Raw genomic sequence first — 22118 nt, forward strand, 5'->3', positions numbered from 1 at the left:
AATGTGGGGCAGAGAGAGAGAGAAGCGCTCAGTGCATGATGGGAGTTCCCCCAGCAGTCTAGACCTATAGCAGCACAACTAAGGGATGGTTCAGGAATGAACTATAAGCTTTATCAAAGAACCTCTTGAATTAAAGTTCAAAGGAGACTTCTTATAATCAAAGGCTGTTGAGAGCCAAAAGCTAAGCAACACAGCTTTACCTTTAAAGTTAACCTTTGACTTGCTGCTACAATTCAGAAGAAACTACTTGATTCACATTCATTATTAAAGTGACATATCATTTGCGACAGTTCAAACATTTCAGATGTTCCAGTACATTTTTTGACAGAGTTAGCGCCTCAAAGACGAAGAGATGTCACGGCAGAAGGATCCAGTCCTGCCCCCGGTTGGGGTCTTGCAGCTCATAGAACTGAAGGAAAGCCTCGACACATCGTACGTTTGTCTTTGTCGGTGCCCCACAGTAAAGTGACAGTTCAATTGTCTCACCAAGTGGAAATCAACCTAGCATTAACGTACAACAGCCATAACCCGACCTAAATCTCTTTCCCCTCCTCTTCTGCTTCTTTTCAGGGGGGCTTTGTCAAAGAGGACTATCTCTCCTGGGGTTTCTAAAACAGTTAAATCGAAGGGGGCACCAAAGGACCCAGTCCTTCCCCCGGTTCAGGTCTTTCAGCTCAGAAGAAAGACGGAACCCCTCAACGCATCGTAAGTTTGTCTTTGTCAGTGCCCCACAGTAAAGTGACAGTTCAATTATCTCACAAAGTGGAAATCAACCTATCATTAATGTACAATAGCCATAACCCAAAATAAAACTCTTTCCCCTCCTCTTCTGTTTTCTTTCAGAGTCCCTTTGCCAAAGAGGACTATCTGTGCTGAGGTTACTAAAACAGTTAAACCGAAGGGGATGACAAAGGACCATGTCCTGCCCCCGGTTAAGGTCTTGCAGCTCGGCGAACAGAAGCAAAACCTCGACACCTCGTAAGTTTGTCTTTGTCAGTACCCCACAGTAAAGTGACCGTTCAATTGTCTCACCAAGTGGAAATCAACCTAGCCTTAATGTACAACAGCCATAACCAGACCTAAAACTCTTTCCCCTCCTCTTCTGGTTCTTTTCAGGGAGGCTTTGCCAAAGAGGACTATCTCTGCTGAGGATTCTAAAACAGTTAAACCGAAGGGGACACCAAAGGACCCAGTCTGTCCCAGGGTTGAGATCTTTCCACTCAGAAAAAAGACGGTACCCCTCAACCCATTGTAAGTTCGTCTTTGTCAGTACCCGACAGTAAAGTGACAGTTCAGCTGTCTCACCAAGTGGAAATCAACCTAGCTTTAATGTACAACAGCTATAACCCAACCTGAAACTCTTTCTCCTCCTCTTTTTTTTTTTTTCAGTATCCCTTTGCCATATATTTCTCACCTTTGTGAGTTCGAGCAGATGGATGCAGCAACGCAGGAGATAAAAAATTGGTTACTTACTCAAAAAAATCGACTGAAACAGCGAGATCTACAGGAACACCAGCAATCATTGTATGATTTTTTTCTTTGTCAGTGCCCCACTGATATCTTGACAGTTAAATAACTGTGTTGGCTTCTGTGTTTACACTGTGTTCACACTTTGTTGATTGAATTATTTCAGGTTGTCTCAAGAAATGGATGCTGAAACACGGAGCAGAAAGAACAAGGCGTCAGTGCGCATGCAGCAAGGGAGGGCGCAATCAGAGCCAACGTTTTTACCTCCTGTATGACAGTGATCCAACTACATATGCATAATCCAAATATGAATTAATATACAAATATTGGTTAAATATTGGTTAATAACAATGTTTTATTCTCTACTTGCTTTACAGTGGCGTACTGAGAGGGGGAAGGAAAGGGTGAGTTTTCTTTTTAGTTAAAAATTTGACCTTTCAAGAGACAATAATCTCTTATCTCAATGAAATCTATTTGTATGTATGTCTCTATTTATTTACATCTATGTCCTTATTTACTTTTATGTACATCCCGCCTTTCTTATTATAATTCGGTCCCATTTGCAGAGGATCTATGAGCTCCTGAAGCAGCGAGTGGAGAAGTGCCCAGTCGCTCCAATCCCACAAGAGTGGCTGGACTCAGTTGGTGACAGAATCCCGCAGCAACTTAAAGAGAATGCTCAGTCAAAGAAACTGCTGAAGGAGCTCTACATGGAACTCTGCAACAACTTCAGCATTGCTCTGGTCACACACAACGGTATTTCCTGTTGTTTGTTAATGCAGGCTGCAGCCTGTGTGTAGTGTACATGCAGGGTACAAGTGAATCATGTCTCATTATGCCATATTCCCTCCCTTTAGTTGACTCGACAATAAAGAATCCAGTTAAGATGCTTTGCTCAGATGAGCAGGAAGCTTCCCGCGCAAAGTGAGTATCTAATGTCCAGAAATGAACAGAATAACCACACGGTAGTTGTAGCATTTTCACACCTTTTTGTAAAATACATTTCCAATTTTTTTCCAGCGTTTTTGGTGTCTCCCACAATTGGCACAAAACCTTTATCAGAAACTGCCAGTTGATGGAAAGTAATTTGCACGTTTCTCATCCGGTCCTCCGGGCAATTTCGGATTTGGGGAACATGACATTTTTCACGCTGGTCCTGATCGATCTTCCAGGATGCCGGTAAGAAAAGACGACACGAATGCTAGAATGGATCTGCTAGAATAAGCACATAACTGGGATGTTTCATGGGAAGTTTTTCTCATTTTCTGATTTCATTTTGGCTTCTGCTGGTTCAGGCATTCCGGACCCGTGAACTATGGCAGGCTACAGGAAAAAATGGCAGAGGGGTGTAGAAAAACAGAGGAGCATGTCATGAAAGTCTGGTATCACAATGTCATCCACCTACTTACCAAGAAGGAATATATGAACGGCATCACAGATGCATTGGAATCCTTCTATAACTGTGCCTCCACCCTCATCTCCAACCAGGTAACGCTGATTCAAGGCTGGATTTTGATTCGAGAAGAGTCCGATTTAAAGGATTTAAAGCAGGATTATTATTTCATTTATTATTACAAACAGTACGCACATCGTAAACCAACTCCCTTGAATTGAAACTTTTTCTTTAGAGCTGCCTAATGTTAAATGAACCTCATCACATAGTGTCGATTATGCAAATATATAGCCTGCTGTATTGAGATAGATTTGTACAAACTGCAGATGACCAACTAGCCATTATTAGGATTGACTGCTGTGCTCTTTGAATGTATGTTTCTTTGATCACGCATCTGGACTTAATGGCGATCTTTCCCATGTTAATTCCTAGATGAAAGCCATGCTTCAGAGAAACGTAGAAGAGCTTGCCGAGCTGTTTGAGCCGAGAAATGAACACCTCTTGCCCATCTTCAGTCTGGCCTTGACCTTTGATGATGAAAAGATCGAAATGTACCCCCCCTCACAAGATCTGGAAGAATATGTTTTGGGGATTCTTAATTCCATCACAAATACAATGCAGGTGAGGTCACGTGTCATAGCCACTCAAAACACAATTTGATGTCATGTTATTGTGTTTAGAGCTACCAATGATATACATGCATGCTAAGCTAATGCTGAAATGTGTGATAACGATCCACAGAGAGTCCCGACGATCCAGTCATGGCTGGGAGACGACAGGCCTTCATTTGTTGATGCTGAAGTGCCTGCGCCCATCCAGTCCTGGGCTCAAGATATATTAAAGGCGTGTGTGTGCAGGAATGTGGAGGATCCTGAGAAACATCTCAATAACTATGGTAATGTTTCATAGTCTCCCCCAGTAATCTCCCCATCATTGAGGTCATCCACTGATCTTAAGTCACTTCAGTGCTAACTGCTGCTTTATTTTGCAGTTGAAAAGTACGACTGGCTTGTCAATGGAACTGCAAAGGCGGATGTGGAGAAGTTCATGGAGGAGGAGCACTCTTTTGATGAGTACAACAAGGTAACAAATAATAATGTCTAATTCATGCTGCATATGTACCTAAACCTGCCGTGCTGTCAGTTTTCCGGATGACTGTCAATGTTCGATTTCACTGCCTTTTAACAGCGGATAGAGGACTTTCATGCTCTGCAGTATGAGATTTTGAGCTTGCCAAAAGAAGTTAGCATCTCATTGGTCCATCTGAACTGCGAAGAGCTGAGGAACGGGCTCGCCAGCAAAGCCAAAAGCTACGCTGAGACACTTCGACAGAAAATGCTCACCAGCTACCGCAAGCAGAATCTACAGTGAGTCACTTCTTGTAACTTTCACAATAAACCCTCACTCTGTGTTTTTAAACGTTGACATTTTGACGTATATTTAATACTTTTTGTTTCCGTTCGAAGGATCTGTTCTGAATTTGAAAAGATCAGAGGGAAAGCTCTGATTGTTCCAAAGACGACAGAGGACATAGCTCAGATGGTTGAGTTCATCGATTTCCTTAAAACAAAGGGTGTTGAACAACTGGAACAAAAAGTTGAGGTAAGTAACCTAATGATTGGTTGTACTTGTTAATATATGGATTTCAGTTATTGTATACTGGGTCTAACACCAGTCAATCCCTACCACTTTGTATTTTGACAGGACGCCCGCTTCAATATGATGATGCTCTTTGATTACGCCATCTTTGAGAATGAGGATCTGGTCCATAATAGCATTCTCATAAAGTGGCCAGAGAAAATCCAGCATGTCTTAGAACTCAATGAGGAAGTAAGTGCTCGTGTGTCGGCCTTTAACTTTATATCGTCGATGCTCTTGCTTTTTTTATGCTTTCTTTTGAGGATGACCTAATTCTGGGCATCTCTGTTATTTTCCAGATCCTCTTTACGTCCAAGCAGAAAGGAGTGGAAGAGATGTTTGCCAAAAGACAGGCAATATCCACACAGCTGCGGAAGTTGGAAATCAGAGTCGACGACATCCAATATTACTTTGAGCTGGAAAGGACGAATGAGGTACAGTGTCATTGGTGCTTTCAGATCACCTCAATAGATAAACATTTTGGGATATACACGTATTTGCTGTCTTGCGTTAGATGAGAAGATATATCACTCTCATATCTGTACGGTAAAAATGCGGCTGGATCTTCTCATCTTACTCTATCCAAAAAAAAAAGCACATTTTAAAAATTAAATAACAAGGCCTGAAATTACTGGAAGGGTTGAATACTCAAATTAAATAATGTATATAAATGCTTGCAATGAAAGCAGATATCAGAACTGTCCAAAAGCATCACGGAACATTTTGTGTCATTTAATTCCGACAGTGACAAAATTACGACAAAATGTTGGAATTTGAGAAATAATTTGAAATTTTCCGTTTTGCCACTTTGTTTTATTTTATTTAGTTTTTTGGGGGTCAGAACCTTTTCATCAATTCATTTATTTAATTTAGTTTGTATTCTCTTTCTTTTGTTTGTATAAATAATTAACTTTGTTGTCCTTTTTGTTTGGTAGTATATCATCGATGTGCTAAAGGTTCGGGAACTTCTCCACGAGACTGAGAGGAATATCGACACCCTCAACAAGGAGGAGGCCGTCTATGAATTGGAACTCATAACTTTCCCGGAGCTTGATGTCATGAGAGAGAACATTACAACTTACCACAGGCTGTTTGAACTTGCACTGAAGTGGCAGGACAAAGAGAAAAGGTTTATTTTCAGTTTGATACATGTTGTATATATATATATGTATATATTTAACGATATACCCTGATAACCTGTTATCCTCTTTGTGTATAGCTGGATGGATGGAATCTTCACAGAGCTCGATGGGCAGAGCATGGAGATAGAGATGGATGAGTTCTACAGGGAGATCTACAAGATGCTGAAGAAGTTCCAAAAGAAACAGAGAGAGCTCAAGCAAGAGGCTGAGAAGAAGGAAAAAAAGGTTCATCCACAACCGAAGCAGCAGGAGTCTCCCACGGAACTTTTCTGCTCCACTGTATTGGACCAGATCAAACTGTTCAAGGTATTGTATTAAACTTAGCGGCTCATTGATGTCATCAAGTCTTGCAGTGAATGGAATCTTGTGTCTTGAAGTCCTGATGCCATAACAATCAGTGGACTGTGCTTGTGTCAACAGGAGCACATCCCCTTGGTGTCCATCTTGTGCAATCAAGGCATCAGAGGCCGCCACTGGACGCAGATGTCAGAAATCTTTGGGAGCGACCTCACCCCTGACTCTCGTACGAAACTACGCAACGTCCTCAAACAGAACCTGGGCCCTTGCCTGGCGCAGTTTGAGGTTATCAGTGCTGCTGCTACCAAAGTAAGGACTCTTGAAGCTTTCCAGTCATTTTGTTAAAACCTCAATACTGTATCTACATGTTGACTGTGCTCACACTATTTGTGTCTCAACAGGAATTTTCCTTGGAGAAGGCGGTGTCAGCCATGTCATTTGTTTGGGACGACATTTCCTTCAACCACCAACCGTACAGGGAGACGGGAATATCTATCCTGGTTGCCTGGGATGAGATTCAGACAACTCTAGACGACCAGATTGTGAAGACTCAGACGATGAAGGGCTCGCCTTTCATCAAGCCCATTGAGGAGGAGATCAAGGTTTGCTTCACGTTTTGGGGAATGTACATAGATACTAAACAAAGGCTCAACTTGCATCAGGGTTCTACCTGGCGGGTGTATTTTGAATTCACCTGCTGTGTATTCAGTCCTTTAACTCTTTGATTTTTTACCTCAGCAATGGGAGACGGGCCTGCTTCACATCCAGGAGACCCTGGACGAGTGGCTGAAGGTACAGAGCTCGTGGCTTTACCTGGAGCCCATCTTCTCCTCTCAGGACATCATGCAGCAGATTCCAAAGGAGGGAAAACTTTTCCAAATTGTCGACAAAAACTGGAAAGAAATCATGAAGCACTGTGTGAAGAATTCTAAGGTACTTGTCAAAACCGTTGTTAGTGATCACCAAAAGAAAAAAGAGAGAAAACCTGAAAGATACATTGCTTGAGCTAACCTCTGACTTCTAAAATAATAGGTTGTGCCAGCAACTTCACTGCCTGGTTTGTTAGAAAAACTGATTGAGTCCAACAACCTCCTGGAAGTCATCATGAAAGGACTGAATGCCTATCTGGAGAAGAAACGTCTCTTCTTCCCACGGTAAACAAAATGTTTCTGCATTGTTTCCTCTTATCCAAATCTTTGTTCATGTCACAGATTAGATTTGATTGTTATCAATGTCGCATCCAGGTTCTTCTTTCTGTCCAACGATGAAATGCTGGAGATCCTGTCTGAGACCAAGGACCCTCTGCGAGTGCAGCCCCATCTCAAGAAGTGCTTTGAGGGCATTTCCAAGCTGGACTTCCTTCCCAATCTGGATATCCAGGCAATGTACAGCAGTGAGGGGGAGCGTGTGCAGCTAATCCGGAATATTTCCACGTCAGATGCCAAAGGAGCTGTGGAGAAGTGGTTGTTGCAGGTGGAAGATATGATGATTCAAAGTGTCAGGGACCAAGTGGCCCAGTCCAGACTGGTGAGATCCCTCTTCTCCGTACCTTACACAATATCTTGATTTGTCAACTGTAATGGTGAGTCAGCGACAGCTGAGTGCTAAACATGCTAAACATGTGGTCGTATTAACAGGCCTATGCTGACACTGAGCGGGGCCAGTGGGTGAAGGAGTGGCCTGGGCAGGTGGTACTCTGCACCTCACAGATTTTCTGGACCTCGGAGGTGCATGAGGCCATCTTCAAAAATGTAAGTTTTTACACCTGAAAAATTTACATTGTTAAGTTTTTCAAATACCAACAATTACAGCAAAATTTCATTTTCTGAAAAATCCTTTGTAGTGTAACAGCAATGGCATTTGATAGACTAGTAGGGTATATTGTATTGTAATATGGATTTGGTGCACAGATCTGAAATGTTCTCTGGATTATTGTGGCACCTTAATAGTGTCACAGTGGAGATGAGACAGTAACGGTGATTGTGATCCATGCAGGCTTTGAAGGAGTACTACGAGCAACTCCAGGAGCAGCTGACGGATGTCGTGCAGCTGGTGCGAGGGAAACTGCCCAAACAAACTAGGACCACGTTGGGAGCACTGGTCACGATCGATGTCCACGCCCGGGATGTGGTCATGGAGCTGATCGAGAAAGGTACATCACAGCACAACATTCAGAGCTGATAAGTTTCACAGAGCTTTGCTTCAGCAACCAGATAACTGTTCCACAAATTAATTTACATTGACCATTTTTTAACAGGCGTATCGAATGAAACGGACTTCCAGTGGCTCGCCCAGCTGCGTTACTACTGGAATAACGATAACGTTCGTGTTCGCATCATCAACTGTGATGTGAAATATGCCTACGAGTACTTGGGGAACTCACCCCGTCTGGTCATCACCCCTCTGACGGACAGATGCTACCGAACGCTGGTAAAGCGCCAAACAAATAATCTCCTTGTATGTGAGCACATGCCCACTTTCAGCATTGAGTGTTAAATTCCATGCCTTACCTTTGTCTCAGATCGGAGCTTTCTTCCTGAATTTGGGTGGTGCACCCGAGGGTCCGGCAGGAACAGGAAAGACCGAAACCACCAAAGATCTCGCCAAAGCTCTCGCCGTGCAGTGCGTGGTCTTCAACTGTTCGGACGGACTGGATTACATCGCTATGGGAAAAGTAATATCAGCAGCATATTTACATTCATAATCATGATGCCATTGTTACGAATGGGAAAGGTTTTTAACATGATTCCATTTCTGTGATATCTCCCAGTTTTTCAAGGGTCTCGCTTCATCTGGTGCGTGGGCCTGCTTTGATGAGTTCAACCGTATCGAGCTGGAGGTGCTGTCTGTGGTGGCCCAGCAGGTTCTCTCCATCCAGAGGGCTGTTGGGCAGAACTTGGAGGAGTTTGACTTTGAGGGTACCATACTCAAGCTCAACCCCAACTGCTTTGTGTCCATCACGATGAACCCTGGCTATGCAGGACGTTCAGAGCTCCCGGACAATCTCAAGGTCGGTTACCACGGATAATCAATAATCTACCAGACATAAAATTATGATGATAAAGCTTTTGAACATCTTCATTATAATGTAACTTTATATTCAGGAAATATGCAACTGACCAACATTTCTGTCTCTTCTGCGTGCAGGTGTTGTTCCGAACGGTCGCCATGATGGTCCCCAACTACGCCCTGATTGCAGAGATCTCCCTGTACTCATATGGCTTCCTCAATGCCAAACCACTGTCGGTGAAGATAGTGATGACCTACAGGCTCTGTTCGGAGCAGCTCTCGTCCCAGTTCCATTATGATTATGGTATGAGAGCTGTCAAAGCCGTACTCGTGGCTGCAGGAAACCTCAAGCTGAACTTCCCGGATGAGAACGAGGACATACTGGTATTGAATCCATGCATTTTCTCAACATTTGACATAGTTTCCTGTTTGGACACTTTTTGGGGGGTTTGTTGGTTTCTTGTCTTTTTCTGACCCTTTCACTTTCATGTCTTGACGCTCAGCTCCTCAGGTCCATCAAGGATGTTAATGAGCCCAAGTTTCTCGCCCACGATATTCCGCTCTTCAACGGCATCCTCAGTGACTTGTTCCCCGGCATCACCCTCCCTGAGGCGGACTATAAGGTCAGATGCATCCGTCATTACGCATTCTTTTGTACTAAGTTTAAACACACTTACTGTATGTGTGTGTATGTGTTTTTATGTTGTGTTGTATATTAAAATGTTTTTCTGTACCTTTTGCAGCTGTTCCTGGAGGCTGCTGGAGATTGTTGTAACAAACACAACCTCCAGCAAACAGACTTCTTCTTAACGAAGATGATTCAGACCTATGAGATGATGATCGTCAGGCACGGGTATGTTACATTTCAATTTCTCACAGTACCAAATTTTGACATTGTACCGAGCATGTTTCCGAAACACAATTTTGCATCAAAACGTTCCTTTTTTACATTTCAGATTCATGCTGGTGGGAGAGCCCTTTGCCGGAAAGACCAAAGTGCTGCACGTGCTCGCTGACACTCTGACTCTCATGAGTCAGAGAGGGTGCAGTGAGGAGAAAGTCATCTTCAGGACAGTGAACCCAAAGGCCATCACCATGGGGCAGCTCTTTGGACAGTTTGACCCAGTTTCCCATGAGGTATTTGGCCTGTGCCTTGGATCCTCTTGAATCTCGGGTTTTCACAGTATTGGTGTGATCCTGCAGGCGTCCCTTTCCTCCCCGTAACCTTTTCCCTTTTCGTCTTCTCTCTCACTTCAAGTGGACGGACGGGATTGTGGCCAACACGTTCCGTGAGTTCTCAGCATCCGAGACACCGGACCGCAAGTGGGTGGTGTTTGACGGTCCCATAGATACACTGTGGATTGAGAGCATGAACACCGTGCTGGATGACAACAAGAAGGTAAAGAAAGACGTAGTGAAACCATTCAGACCATTAAGCATTTCTTAGATGTGTGCGATTCTCATTCGTTTTCACGCTACGACTAACATTTTTACTGCTCTGCTCTTCCTCCACAGTTGTGCCTGATGAGTGGCGAGATCATCCAGATGTCCAATCAGATGAATCTAATATTTGAGGCAATGGATCTATCACAGGCCTCAGTAAGTTAGAAGCTCAACCGCTGCTGGTTCATCGCTACAGAATCACAAACATGAAGCCCAGTTTGGCTCTGTTCTCTCATCCGATCTAATTGGATCTTTCTTGTGTCACTGCAGCCTGCCACGGTCAGTCGGTGTGGTATGATCTACATGGAGCCATCTCAGTTGGGCTGGGAGCCTTTAGTCATCTCCTGGATAAATACACTTCCCGACATTCTGCAGAGCGAGGACAACCGCTCGCTGACGATGGAGCTCTTCAATTGGCTCGTGCCGCCTGCCCACAGGACGCTGCGCAAACTCTGCAGGGTGAGTGACCCCAGGCCCCAAAACCATCCCGACACAAATATCTGTAGAAAATTGAGCTCACACTCATAGTTGACACATTTACTTTTATTTACATATGTATAAGAAACGTTTTCTCATGCCTGATAATGTTTCCAGGAGGTTGTTCCCACCAGCGACAGCAACACTGTGGTGTCCTTGTGTCGACTGTTTGAGATGCTGCTCTCTGAGCCTATCGAGAGTGATTCTGCGGATGAACACATTCGCACCTGGATCATGGTAAAAGATCTCAATCATTCACCATCTCATAACCATAATTATAACCCTTGCATTGGAAGGAATTGCACCTTGGAAACACCCATGCAAAGGTTTTATTGTTTTTGTTGAATTTGTATTTTTATCTTCTCATTCTTCGTGATCCCAGGCTGCTTTTACCTTCTCCATGACGTGGTCAGTGGGCGGCAGCTGTGATTCAGACAGCCAAGGGGTTTTCAGCGAGTTCTTAATGACGATCATCTCAGGAAAATCGGAGGAATTCCCAGTCCCTGACTCTGTGGGGAAATGGGAGTGTCCAATGGAGGCGGAGGGCATGGTCTTTGACTACTTCTATGAGGTATTTTCAGATGTGTTATGTTCAAATCAGTGGATGAAGTGTTTTAAACAACACTTCAAACAGGAGTTGTACAAGTGTAGTTGCCTTTGTTCACTCGCACAACAAATAACAACCACTTATCTCTAATTCAGTTCAAAAGAAAAGGCCGCTGGGTTCATTGGAATGACACCATCAGGAACATCGAGCTGGGGGACAAAAGCACCAAAGTGCAAGACATCATCGTTCCCACCATCGACACGGCTCGCTACACCTACCTTATGGACCACTGCATCACCAATGGAGTGTAAGTACTGTCACTATCAATGGTGCTTCATTAATATTAATTATTGTGAATGTATCTGTGCCCCATGTACTCTTATATATATCTTTTTTTTTTATTGGTTCTCATTTGCATTTGAACCTGAATTGATTTAATCTAACATTTGTTTTAACATGTCTCTGCTCAGACCTTCCCTGTTTGTTGGTCCTACCGGTACCGGGAAGTCAGTGTATGTGAAGGAGAAACTGATGAACCACCTGGACAGAGATCGCTTTGTGCCCTTCTTCGTCAATTTTTCAGCCCGTACAAGCGCGAACCAAACCCAGGTGAGCATTTTGATGCAACAAGGTTCCTTGAGGGATTGTTTCGATGACGACGAGAAAATGATATAAGTTGGTTGGGTGCTTTATTAATCACAGGGTTGTTTTTTCAAACTTTCTAACCTTCATTGTTTGTGTGTGTCCAGCATATCATCATGTCCAGGTTGGACAAGAGGAAGAAGGGAGTGTACGGGCCCCCGGTGGGAAAGAAGTGTGTGATCTTTGTGGATGACATGAGCATGCCTGCTCTGGAGCAGTTCGGAGCGCAGCCTCCTGTGGAGCTTCTTCGACAGTACATGGATCACAGAAACTGGTATGAACCATCCACCATTAGAGACCAGTTTCAGTTTTGTTGCTCCAGAGCATTGTTCATTTTACATCTGTTATGCTCCGTTAGGTATGATCTGAAGGATACCACCAACATCTCGCTCGTCGACCTCCAGCTCATCTGCGCTATGGGCCCCCCTGGTGGCGGGAGGAACGCGGTGACGGCTCGCTTCCTGCGACACTTCAACATTTTTGGCATCAACGCCTTCAGCGATGACACCATGGTTCGCATCTTCTCCAATGTGGTGTCCTTCTATCTGAAAAACAACGAATTCCCGTCTGATTGTTTCAGTGTTGGCACCAAAATAGTGACGGCTACCATGGAGGTGAGTGAGCTTAAAGGTTCATTCAGATTTAGGTGAAAGGGTGATGTTTTCTTTACCTTAGAATGGGTCCTTTATATTTAAATACTTTATATTTACATCAGGAGCGGGTCCTCTATACGGAGGCAGCCATGTTTTTCACAGTAGCCCAAACTGGACAACTAAACACCTTTTAAGTTTTTATGACAACTGAAGGCTACCACAGGTTCTCTTTCATGTTTGGAAGGGGAGGGTTATCTTTAGTTTTTCTGACCGTATGCATTACTTGTAATTTCCCAAAGGTGTATAAGAAAGCCATGGAGAACCTGCTTCCAACTCCAGCCAAGTCTCACTACACGTTCAACCTGCGGGACTTCTCACGCGTCATCCAGGGCTGCCTGCTGCTGAGGAAGGAGTCTCTGCAGAACAAAAACACCATGATAAGCTTGTTTGTCCACGAGGTCTTCCGTGTCTACTACGACCGTCTGGTGGACGACAAAGATCGAGCTTGGCTCTTCCAGCTGATGAACAACATCCTCAACGATCACTTCAGCGAGAATTTTGTTCAGGTGTTTGATAACCTGAAGCAAGGAAGTGAAGTAAGTTACACTTTGTGTTGTGTCATGTGCTTTACGGTTACTGTGTTTTACCATGTTTGTGAATGAAGGATGCCGTCACATTTATAACTTTATTTGTGTTTTACTAATACAAAACTGACTCTAATCCGTGGCATCAAATGTTTTCAGCTGGTTGAGGAGGACATGAGCAACCTTATGTTTGGCGACTACATGCAGCCTGACCTGGAGGATGATGAGCGCATGTACTCTGAGGTGCCCTCGATGGAGGACTTCTCTCAGGTGGTGGAGTCGTGTCTCAGCGAGTACAACCAGACGCACAAGAACCACATGAACCTCGTCATCTTCCGGTAAACAGCAGCACAGAAAATAAGACATTGGTCTTGGGCTGTCTTTGCATGTAAATTGTAACTTTAAAAAAAATGTCTGTTTCATGTAGCTACCTCCTGGAGCATCTGTCCCGCATCAGCCGCGTACTGAAGCAGCCAGGAGGCAATGCCTTGCTCGTGGGAGTGGGAGGCAGCGGGCGTCAGTCCATCACACGCCTGGCTGGGTCCATGGCCCACATGACCCTGTTCCAGCCTGAGATCACAAAGAACTACAGCATAGCGGATTGGAGGGATGATCTGAAGGTGAGCGTTAATTGTTTTGAAAAGTGTCCCGTTGTTCTCATGTGTTTTCACACTGTTCCGACCTGTGTGTGATACAACTGTGAAGAGTTTCAACACGAACTGTCCTTGTAATACAGATGCTGCTGAAAAATGCTGGGCTCAAGGGACAGAAGACGGTGTTCCTGCTAACTGACACTCAGATCAAAGAAGAGGCTTTTCTGGAGGACTTGGACAGTGTCCTGAACACCGGAGAGGTGCCCAATCTGTTTGCCATGGATGAGAAGCAAGAGATTATCGAGGTAGGTTGTAATAGCCCTTAAAGAGTAGAGGTCCTATCCATTTATATTTGATAGAACTCACTTGCTCACGTTCTTCATCTCCCCTTCTCCAGACGCTGCGTCCCCTTGCCGAGGGTGGAAATAAGAAGCTGGAGTTGAGCCCTCTGGCTCTATTTGCATTCTTCGTGTCACGCTGCAAAGAGAACCTGCACATTGTCGTGGCCTTCAGTCCCATTGGAGACGCCTTTCGAACTCGCCTGCGCCAGTTTCCATCTCTCATCAACTGCTGCACCATCGACTGGTTCCAGGTACTGCATAGCCAGGAGTGAAATATGAGATGTGACTGGAGGTTCATCATAGACACTGTTCCTATCAGTGTCCGTAAGTCTGTCTTTGCATCTTCTGTGTTTGCTCCCACTCTGAATCTTCTCCTCTCTGCCCTGACAGCCGTGGCCCGAGGAGGCTCTGGAGCGCGTGGCCAACTCCTTCCTGGAGTCACTGGGGATGAGTGAGGACGAGAGGCAGGACGTCATCCCCATCTGCAAGTCATTCCACACCTCGGCCATACAGCTCTCAACCAGGTATGACGTGTGGTTTGTTGTAGATTTAAATGAGAGTTAAAAGTAAATCACATATACTGAATTTCACACCGTTGTTTCCTGTGCAGGTTCCTCTCTGAGCTTGGCCGTCATAACTATGTGACACCCACTTCCTACCTGGAGCTGCTCGCGGCTTTCCGTCAGCTCCTCACTCAGAAGCGACAGACTGTCATGAGTGCCAAACAGAGATATATCAACGGTCTGGATAAACTGGCCTTCGCTGAGTCTCAGGTAAATGCAGTACCACTTTTACCCATTTTCATTTCAAGATGTTGCGCACGCCTTTGTCAAAACTGATGTAAACAATGTCTCCTTGTAGGTGGGTGAGATGAAGAAGGAGCTCGTGGACCTACAGCCGAAGCTGGAGGAGGCAAAGATAGAGAATGCCAAAATGATGAAGGTGAAGAAATCGCATCTTTATTCAGCCACAACACACAAGATTATATACGAAATGTAAATATCTGATGATATCATGTTATAATGCTGAATATGACGACTTACAGGTGATTGAGAAGGAGTCTGTGGAGGTAGAGGCCAAAAGTAAAGTTGTCCGTGTTGATGAGGAGGCGGCAACTATAAAAGCCAACGCAGCTCAGGCTCTGAAGGACGAGTGTGAGAGCGACTTGGCTGAGGCCATCCCCGCCCTGAAAGCTGCCGTCTCGGCTCTGAACACTTTGAAGGTAAGAACCCTCGGACCACACGTTTAGCTGATGCAGTTCAGAAAGCTGCTGATGCATGGAGTGTTTATTCTAAAGTTGATGCTTCTTTTCTTTTCAGCCCTCCGATGTTACGATCGTGAAGTCGATGAAAAATCCCCCCCCAGGGGTGAAGCTGGTGATGGCAGCCGTCTGTGTGATGATGGAAATGAAGCCGGACAGGATACCGGATCCATCTGGGAGTGGAAAAATGGTCAGATTTATGTCTGAAATATCCCTTGTTTTTTTCGAATCTACTCATAACAAAAGCATTTTAACATGTCTCGTTTCGTTTTCTAGATTTTTGATTACTGGGGTCCAAGCAAGAAGCTTCTGGGGGACATGAACTTCCTACGAGATCTGAGGGAGTATGACAAAGACAACATTCCTGTGAGTGTCAGAAAAACTACATCCCTGTTAAATGTGATCTATAATCAATGTAATTATGTTCTCGTGTTCTGTTCTGACCAACTCCGCTTATCTCTTCATCGCAGGCCGCTGTGATGCTACAGATCCGTAATGAGTACATGATTCAGTCCGGCTTTGATGCAGCTAAAGTGGCAAAGGCCTCTTCTGCAGCAGAAGGGTTGTGCAAGTGGATAAAAGCAATGGAGGTGTACGACAGGGTGGCGAAGGTGCAGTGTTTCTGTATTTGCACAGACCTTTTTCTCTAATATGTCCTGATAACAAACGCATGGTTGTGTATGTTTGCATCAACACCTCAATCGTTCTCTGTGAATTTAGGTCGTGGCTCCAAAGAAGGCCAACCTGGCAGAGGCGGAGGGGTCGCTGTCCGCCACCATGGCCCTGCTGGACGAGAAGAGAGGCCAGCTGAAGGAGGTCGAGGACCGTTTGGCTGATCTCACGAAAACCTTTGAGGATAAAACGGAGGAGAAGGCTCAGCTGGAGATCCAAGTGGATCTGTGTGCCAAGAAGCTGGAGAGGGCTGAGAAACTCATCGGTGGTCTGGGTGGAGAGAAGACCAGGTGAGGAATGCACGACAATACGTTTGGTTAACTCCGTCAAGCAGGTTATGTTCTCGTGCAGGGCCATTCTAGTTAGTTTGATATGATTGGAATACGATTCGAGTGACTGGAATCTGTGCTGACGCTCTTGATCTGTCCAGGTGGTCCGAGGCAGCAGATAACCTGCAGAACACGTACGACAACCTGACTGGAGATGTTCTCATCTCTGCTGGTGTCATCGCCTACCTCGGGGCTTTTACCGCTGGCTTCAGGCAGGACTGCACCAAGACGTGGACCGAGCTCTGCCAGGTAACCGCAGTTTGTCATGTCGTTCTTTTAGTTTAACTCCATTTGAACGAACGCGCCATTTGAGTGAGATGATTGCACATTGAATTGTTCCTAATCTATTTCCCTCTCTCTAGTCCAAGAACATTCCGTCATCAGATGACTTCTCTCTCAGTAAAACCCTGGGAGATCCCATCAAGATCAGGGCCTGGAACATTGCGGGTCTCCCCAGTGACGCCTTCTCTATCGACAACGGTGTCATCGTCAGTACTTCACGCCGATGGTGAGTCTGTTTTTGTTGAAGTATTAAATCCCCAAAAATATTTGTCACATCTTCAGTTTTTGGTTAAAACAGTTCAAACTAAGATGTGTTTTTTCTTCCATGTGTTATTGCAGGCCTTTGATGATTGACCCTCAGGGCCAGGCCAACCGGTGGGTGAAGAACTCCGAGAAAGACAACGACCTGAGTGTGATCAAGCTGACGGATGAGGACTACATGAGGACTCTGGAGAACTGCATTCAGTTTGGAACTCCCGTGCTGCTGGAAAACGTTGCAGAGGAGCTGGACCCGTCACTGGAGCCACTGCTGCTCAAACAGACCTTCAAGCAAGGTGCTGGGAATGGGATATGGCTTCTCAAAGACTCATCTGACAAAGTGGAAATTATTTGAAATCACATTTAATTGAAGTCAATGAAAATTAAATCGTTTTTCTTTCTCATAGGTGGTGTGGATTGCATCAAGCTGGGGGACAGTGTGATTGAGTACTCCCCCAACTTCTTTTTCTACATCACCACGAAGCTGAGGAACCCTCACTACCTACCAGAGCTGTCCACCAAGGTTTCCCTGCTGAATTTCATGATCACCCCAGAGGGCTTGGAGGACCAGCTGCTGGGCATCGTGGTGGCCAAGGAGAGGTACGGCTTTATTTGCCTGAAACACTACTTGTCACATCGGCAGAGCTTTGCACCTGACTGTTGTTTTTCTGAACCTACAGGCCAGAGCTGGAGAAGGCGAGGAACGCACTGATCCTGCAGTCGGCCGACAATAAGAGGCAGCTGAAGGAGATCGAGGATCAGATCCTGGAGACGCTGCAGTCTTCTGAGGGAAACATCCTGGAGGATGAGAGTGCCATTCAGATTCTGGACTCGGCTAAGGTCATGTCCGAAGAAATCTCCAATAAACAGAAGGTGCGGACCACACGCAAAACACGAGCTCTGGAATGTGTTATTCTACATTCACGTACATATGACATGTATGTATCTGGTAATCTAACATTCTACTGTTTCCACCCAGATCGCAGAGAAGACGGAAATAGAGATCGCAGCGTCCAGGGAGGGCTACCGACCCATTGCCAAGCATTCCTCTGTGCTGTTCTTCAGCATGGCCGATCTGACCAACATCGACCCCATGTACCAGTACTCGCTGAACTGGTTCGTCAACCTCTACGGCAACTCCATCAAAGACAGGTGGGTGGTTCACGTGCAGCTTCGTGCATTGAGATCAACTCTGCTGTGCGTACTGTAAACACAAGCTTAAAATCACACGGATGTGCCATGTACACACGTAATAAGTAATACGATATGTTTTATTGTACTGTAATAATATCTGACTGAGCCCTTTCCTCATTCACCAGAGATCAAGCTACATTTAAAATTTCAACAGAGAACAAACTCTGAAATCTAATGTTAACTATTAGCTCCTCTCCAACTCTTTGTGTTGTGTGTTTTCTCCATCAGTGCAAAGTCCAACGACCTGCCGAAGAGGCTGAAGATCCTGGTCAATCACTTCACCTACAACCTGTACTGCAACGTGTGTCGCTCCCTGTTTGAGAAGGACAAGCTCCTCTTCTCCTTCCTCCTCTGCGCCAACATACAACTGTAAGTGTTCACGATCCCGCGGGACACTGGTTGAGATTTGATTTCAGAATTAAACCAGATTCTCGTATTGAAAATGAAATACGTGACGTCTCATATTGATATTTGCATTCAGGGAAAAGAAGAACATTGAGTACTCGGACTTCATGTTCCTGCTGACTGGAGGAGTCGGGCTGCAGGCCACCGTCCCCAACCCCGACCCCAGCTGGCTCCAGGACAAAAGCTGGGATGAGCTACTTCGAGCCAGTGAGCTGCCAGGACTACAGGGACTAAGGTAAAGAGCGCAGAGCCTTTCTTTTTCATTCGTTATCTTCGTCCTTTAGTTTATTATGAATGACGTCTGACCACTGGAGTTAAACTTGGCTTTCTTTACTCCACAGTGAGGCCTTCATCAAGAGTCCAGGGGACTTCAAGACTATTTACGACAGCAAAGAGCCTCACAACACTCCCCCGCCTGCACCGTGGTGTGAACAACTCAACGGCTTGCAGAAAATGATCATTGTTCGGTGTCTCCGTCCGGACAAGATGGTGCCGACCGTGACCAAGTATGTGGCCGGCGAGCTGGGGAAGAAATACGTGCAACCGCCTCCCTTCGACCTGAGTAAGAGCTACCTGGACTCCAACGCCACCATCCCGCTGGTGTTTGTGTTGTCTCCCGGAGCTGATCCCATGGCCAGTAAGTCGGACTTTACCAAAGTTAACGTCATAAATATATCATGAATGCTTTCATTTTAATGCTAAACCCGAAAATCGCTCCACAGGCTTACTGAAGTTTGCCACTCAGAAGGGAATGGATGGGGCCAGGTTCCAGTGCATCTCTCTGGGTCAGGGCCAGGGCCCCATCGCGGCTAAGATGATCTCCACAGCCATGAAGGAGGGGGCGTGGGTGTGTTTACAGAATTGCCATCTGGCGGTTTCCTGGATGTCCACCCTGGAGAAAATCTGCGAGGCCTTCTGTGAGTCAACTTGCAATCCGGACTTCCGCCTGTGGCTCACAAGCTACCCTTCACCCAAGGTAAAGCACTGTGCATTGCATTAAGAAGCAATACAGAGATCTCATCTGAGTGGATTCCTGAAGAAATACCTTGTGTCTGGTTTCAGTTTCCAGTGACCATCCTGCAGAATGGAGTGAAGATGACGAACGAGCCTCCTACAGGACTGAAGCTCAACCTGCTTCAGTCCTACTTGACGGATCCTCTTTCTGACCCCGAGTTCTTCAATGATACCGAGAAGCACCAGGTGAGCTGAGGGTCATTTTTTTTAGACACAACAGGTTTCTGCATTTCCTCATTCAATGTGTCAGGAACAGGCTGTTCTCTGACTCTTGGATTTCTCTTTCAGACTTGGGGGAAGCTCCTGTACGGACTGTGCTTCTTCCATGCACTTGTTCAGGAGCGGAAGAAGTTCGGCCCACTGGGCTGGAACATTCCCTACGGCTTCAACGAGTCCGACCTGCACATCAGCATCAGGCAGCTTCAGGTATTCAAGTCAAATCAACTCAAATCATATCAAATTTGCCTCATCGGGCTCAACAATCTGTAAATGTGCCGTCCTCTGCCCTTAGAGATTCAGTGGCTGCGTCTCTACCTTTACAACAAATATGATTTTCTGTTTCAGCTGTTTGTGAACGATTACGACGAGGTGCCCTTCGAGGCCATCCAGTATCTGACCGGGCAGTGCAACTACGGCGGCCGTGTGACAGACGACTGGGACCGGCGCCTCCTGGTGACCATCTTGGCGGACTTCTACAACAAGGACGTCATCGTGAAATCTAACTACTCCTTCTCACCTAGTGGACATTACCTTGCCCCGCCAACATCGGACTATAATGGCTACATCAAGTTCATGCAGGTAAAACCACTTGATTCATTTAAACGTGTTTATTTAATTTCTACAAATACAGCAGTGTCCAGCCGACTTAGTAACAACACCTTCCCTCACATTCCCGTGTGCTAGGCCCTTCCATCCGGCCAGCAGCCAGAGGTGTTCGGGATGCATGACAACGTGGACATTTCCAAAGATCTCCAGCAGACAAAGTTGCTGTTCGATTCCCTGCTGCTCGCCCAGGGTGGTGGCGCCAAAGGAGGAGCTAGCTCCGGGAGCGACAACGCACTCTACGACATCGCAGATGATATCCTTACCAAGGTTTGGATGATATGACGAAGCTAATAAGATGATGTCCTCCTTGTTCGCCATGTTAGTGGCCATGCTCACGGACACCTGTTTAATGTTTGTGCCCCACAGCTGCCGAGTAACTTTGACACGGAGGAGGCTCTGGCCAAGTTCCCGGTGCTCTACGAGGAGAGCATGAACACCGTCCTCGTCCAGGAGATGGAGCGCTACAACACGTACGTTCAAACAGCTCCGTGTCGGAACTTCGCGAAGAACAACACATTTATCAAACGTGACTTAATTGCTATTTGTTCCCCCGCTCCGTTAGGCTGTGCGTCGTGATCCGCCGGAGTCTACAGAACGTGCTGAAGGCCCTCAAGGGTCTGGTGGTGATGGACGCGGAGCTGGAGGGCATCGCCAGCAGTCTGGCTGTGGGCAAGGTCCCAGAGCAGTGGGCCAAGCGCTCGTACCCGAGCCTCAAACCCTTGGGCAGCTACATCCTTGACTTTCTCTCAAGGCTGAAGTTTCTGCAGGATTGGTACGACAGCAACAAGCCCGACGTGTTCTGGCTGTCCGGGTTCTTCTTCACGCAGGCCTTCCTTACCGGGGCTATGCAGAACTACGCCAGGAAATACAAAGTCCCCATCGACCTGCTCACTTTCGATTTTGAGGTTAGACGACACACGCTTACTGATGGTTTCTTCTCCGACTCAAAGATCCACTCATGCATCTCATCTCATTCCTCACAAGGCACTGACATGTTTCCATGATCTCTCAGGTTCTTCCCATCACTGAGTCCGACACGTACCCTGAGGACGGCGTTTACGTCAATGGGTTGTTTCTGGATGGAGCCCGATGGGACAAAGAAAGGTTCATACATACGTTTTTTAATATTTAGAATAATAGTTACTGTATGAAGACAAATCTTAACTGTTGTGTGTCTCTATCCTCAGCGGAGTTCTGGATGAGCAGCTTCCCAAAGTCCTGTTCGACACGATGCCCATCATCTGGATCAAGCCCAGTATGTATTCAGACGTTCCTTCTTTCAAATCTCATTTTGTAAATTGGTTGCTCATCATTTTCTTGTCTCTCAGGTCAAAAGACAACCGACGACCCGGAGAAACTCTACATTTGCCCGATCTACAAGACGAGTGAGAGGAGGGGCAGCCTCTCCACCACAGGCCACTCCACCAACTTCGTCATCTGCATGACGCTGCCCACCAGCAAACCCCCCCAGCACTGGATCAAGCGCGGCGTGGCCATGCTCTGCCAGCTGGACGACTGAGCCCCCATCGTCAAAAATATAATAACAAAACTAATTGTACTTAATTGATTCTTGTTGTTCTGGGTTCGAAACCCTCATGGTTGCTGCACTAATTGTAAGTCAGCTGAATGAAATGTAATGTAATGTAATCACCACCATCATCTTCATCATCATCATCATCATCACCACCTCTGTCGCCACTCTCCCTCTCTCG

General features: G+C 45.8%; 1 protein-coding gene across 1 annotated transcript; it reads left to right on the forward strand.

Moving 5' to 3' along the window:
• Positions 1-352: 352 nt before the first annotated feature.
• On the forward strand, positions 353-21925 carry LOC118121253 (dynein axonemal heavy chain 12). Its single transcript, XM_035177006.2, has 74 exons — positions 353-432; positions 571-705; positions 844-978; positions 1117-1251; positions 1634-1736; positions 1845-1871; positions 2034-2223; positions 2325-2391; positions 2488-2646; positions 2763-2955; positions 3293-3481; positions 3602-3755; positions 3852-3943; positions 4049-4227; positions 4327-4462; positions 4565-4690; positions 4798-4932; positions 5434-5627; positions 5718-5946; positions 6061-6246; positions 6339-6539; positions 6676-6870; positions 6970-7091; positions 7182-7464; positions 7575-7688; positions 7933-8089; positions 8195-8367; positions 8459-8611; positions 8708-8947; positions 9085-9330; positions 9450-9569; positions 9690-9799; positions 9903-10083; positions 10205-10345; positions 10462-10545; positions 10660-10848; positions 10984-11103; positions 11249-11437; positions 11569-11720; positions 11884-12022; positions 12163-12329; positions 12414-12669; positions 12948-13244; positions 13392-13570; positions 13660-13852; positions 13969-14130; positions 14223-14417; positions 14557-14690; positions 14777-14939; positions 15028-15108; positions 15212-15388; positions 15486-15617; positions 15704-15793; positions 15898-16038; positions 16148-16389; positions 16530-16677; positions 16791-16936; positions 17050-17264; positions 17376-17568; positions 17649-17841; positions 17948-18120; positions 18391-18531; positions 18644-18802; positions 18909-19204; positions 19290-19543; positions 19630-19767; positions 19870-20007; positions 20146-20379; positions 20485-20673; positions 20773-20876; positions 20969-21311; positions 21419-21510; positions 21594-21661; positions 21735-21925. Exons 1-74 carry the CDS (start codon positions 353-355, stop codon positions 21923-21925), a joined length of 12177 nt encoding a protein of 4058 aa, XP_035032897.2.
• Positions 21926-22118: the final 193 nt, after the last annotated feature.

The sequence above is a fragment of the Hippoglossus stenolepis genome, chromosome 14 (genome assembly GCF_022539355.2).
Source record: "Hippoglossus stenolepis isolate QCI-W04-F060 chromosome 14, HSTE1.2, whole genome shotgun sequence".
Classification (NCBI taxonomy): Eukaryota; Metazoa; Chordata; class Actinopteri; order Pleuronectiformes; family Pleuronectidae; genus Hippoglossus; species Hippoglossus stenolepis.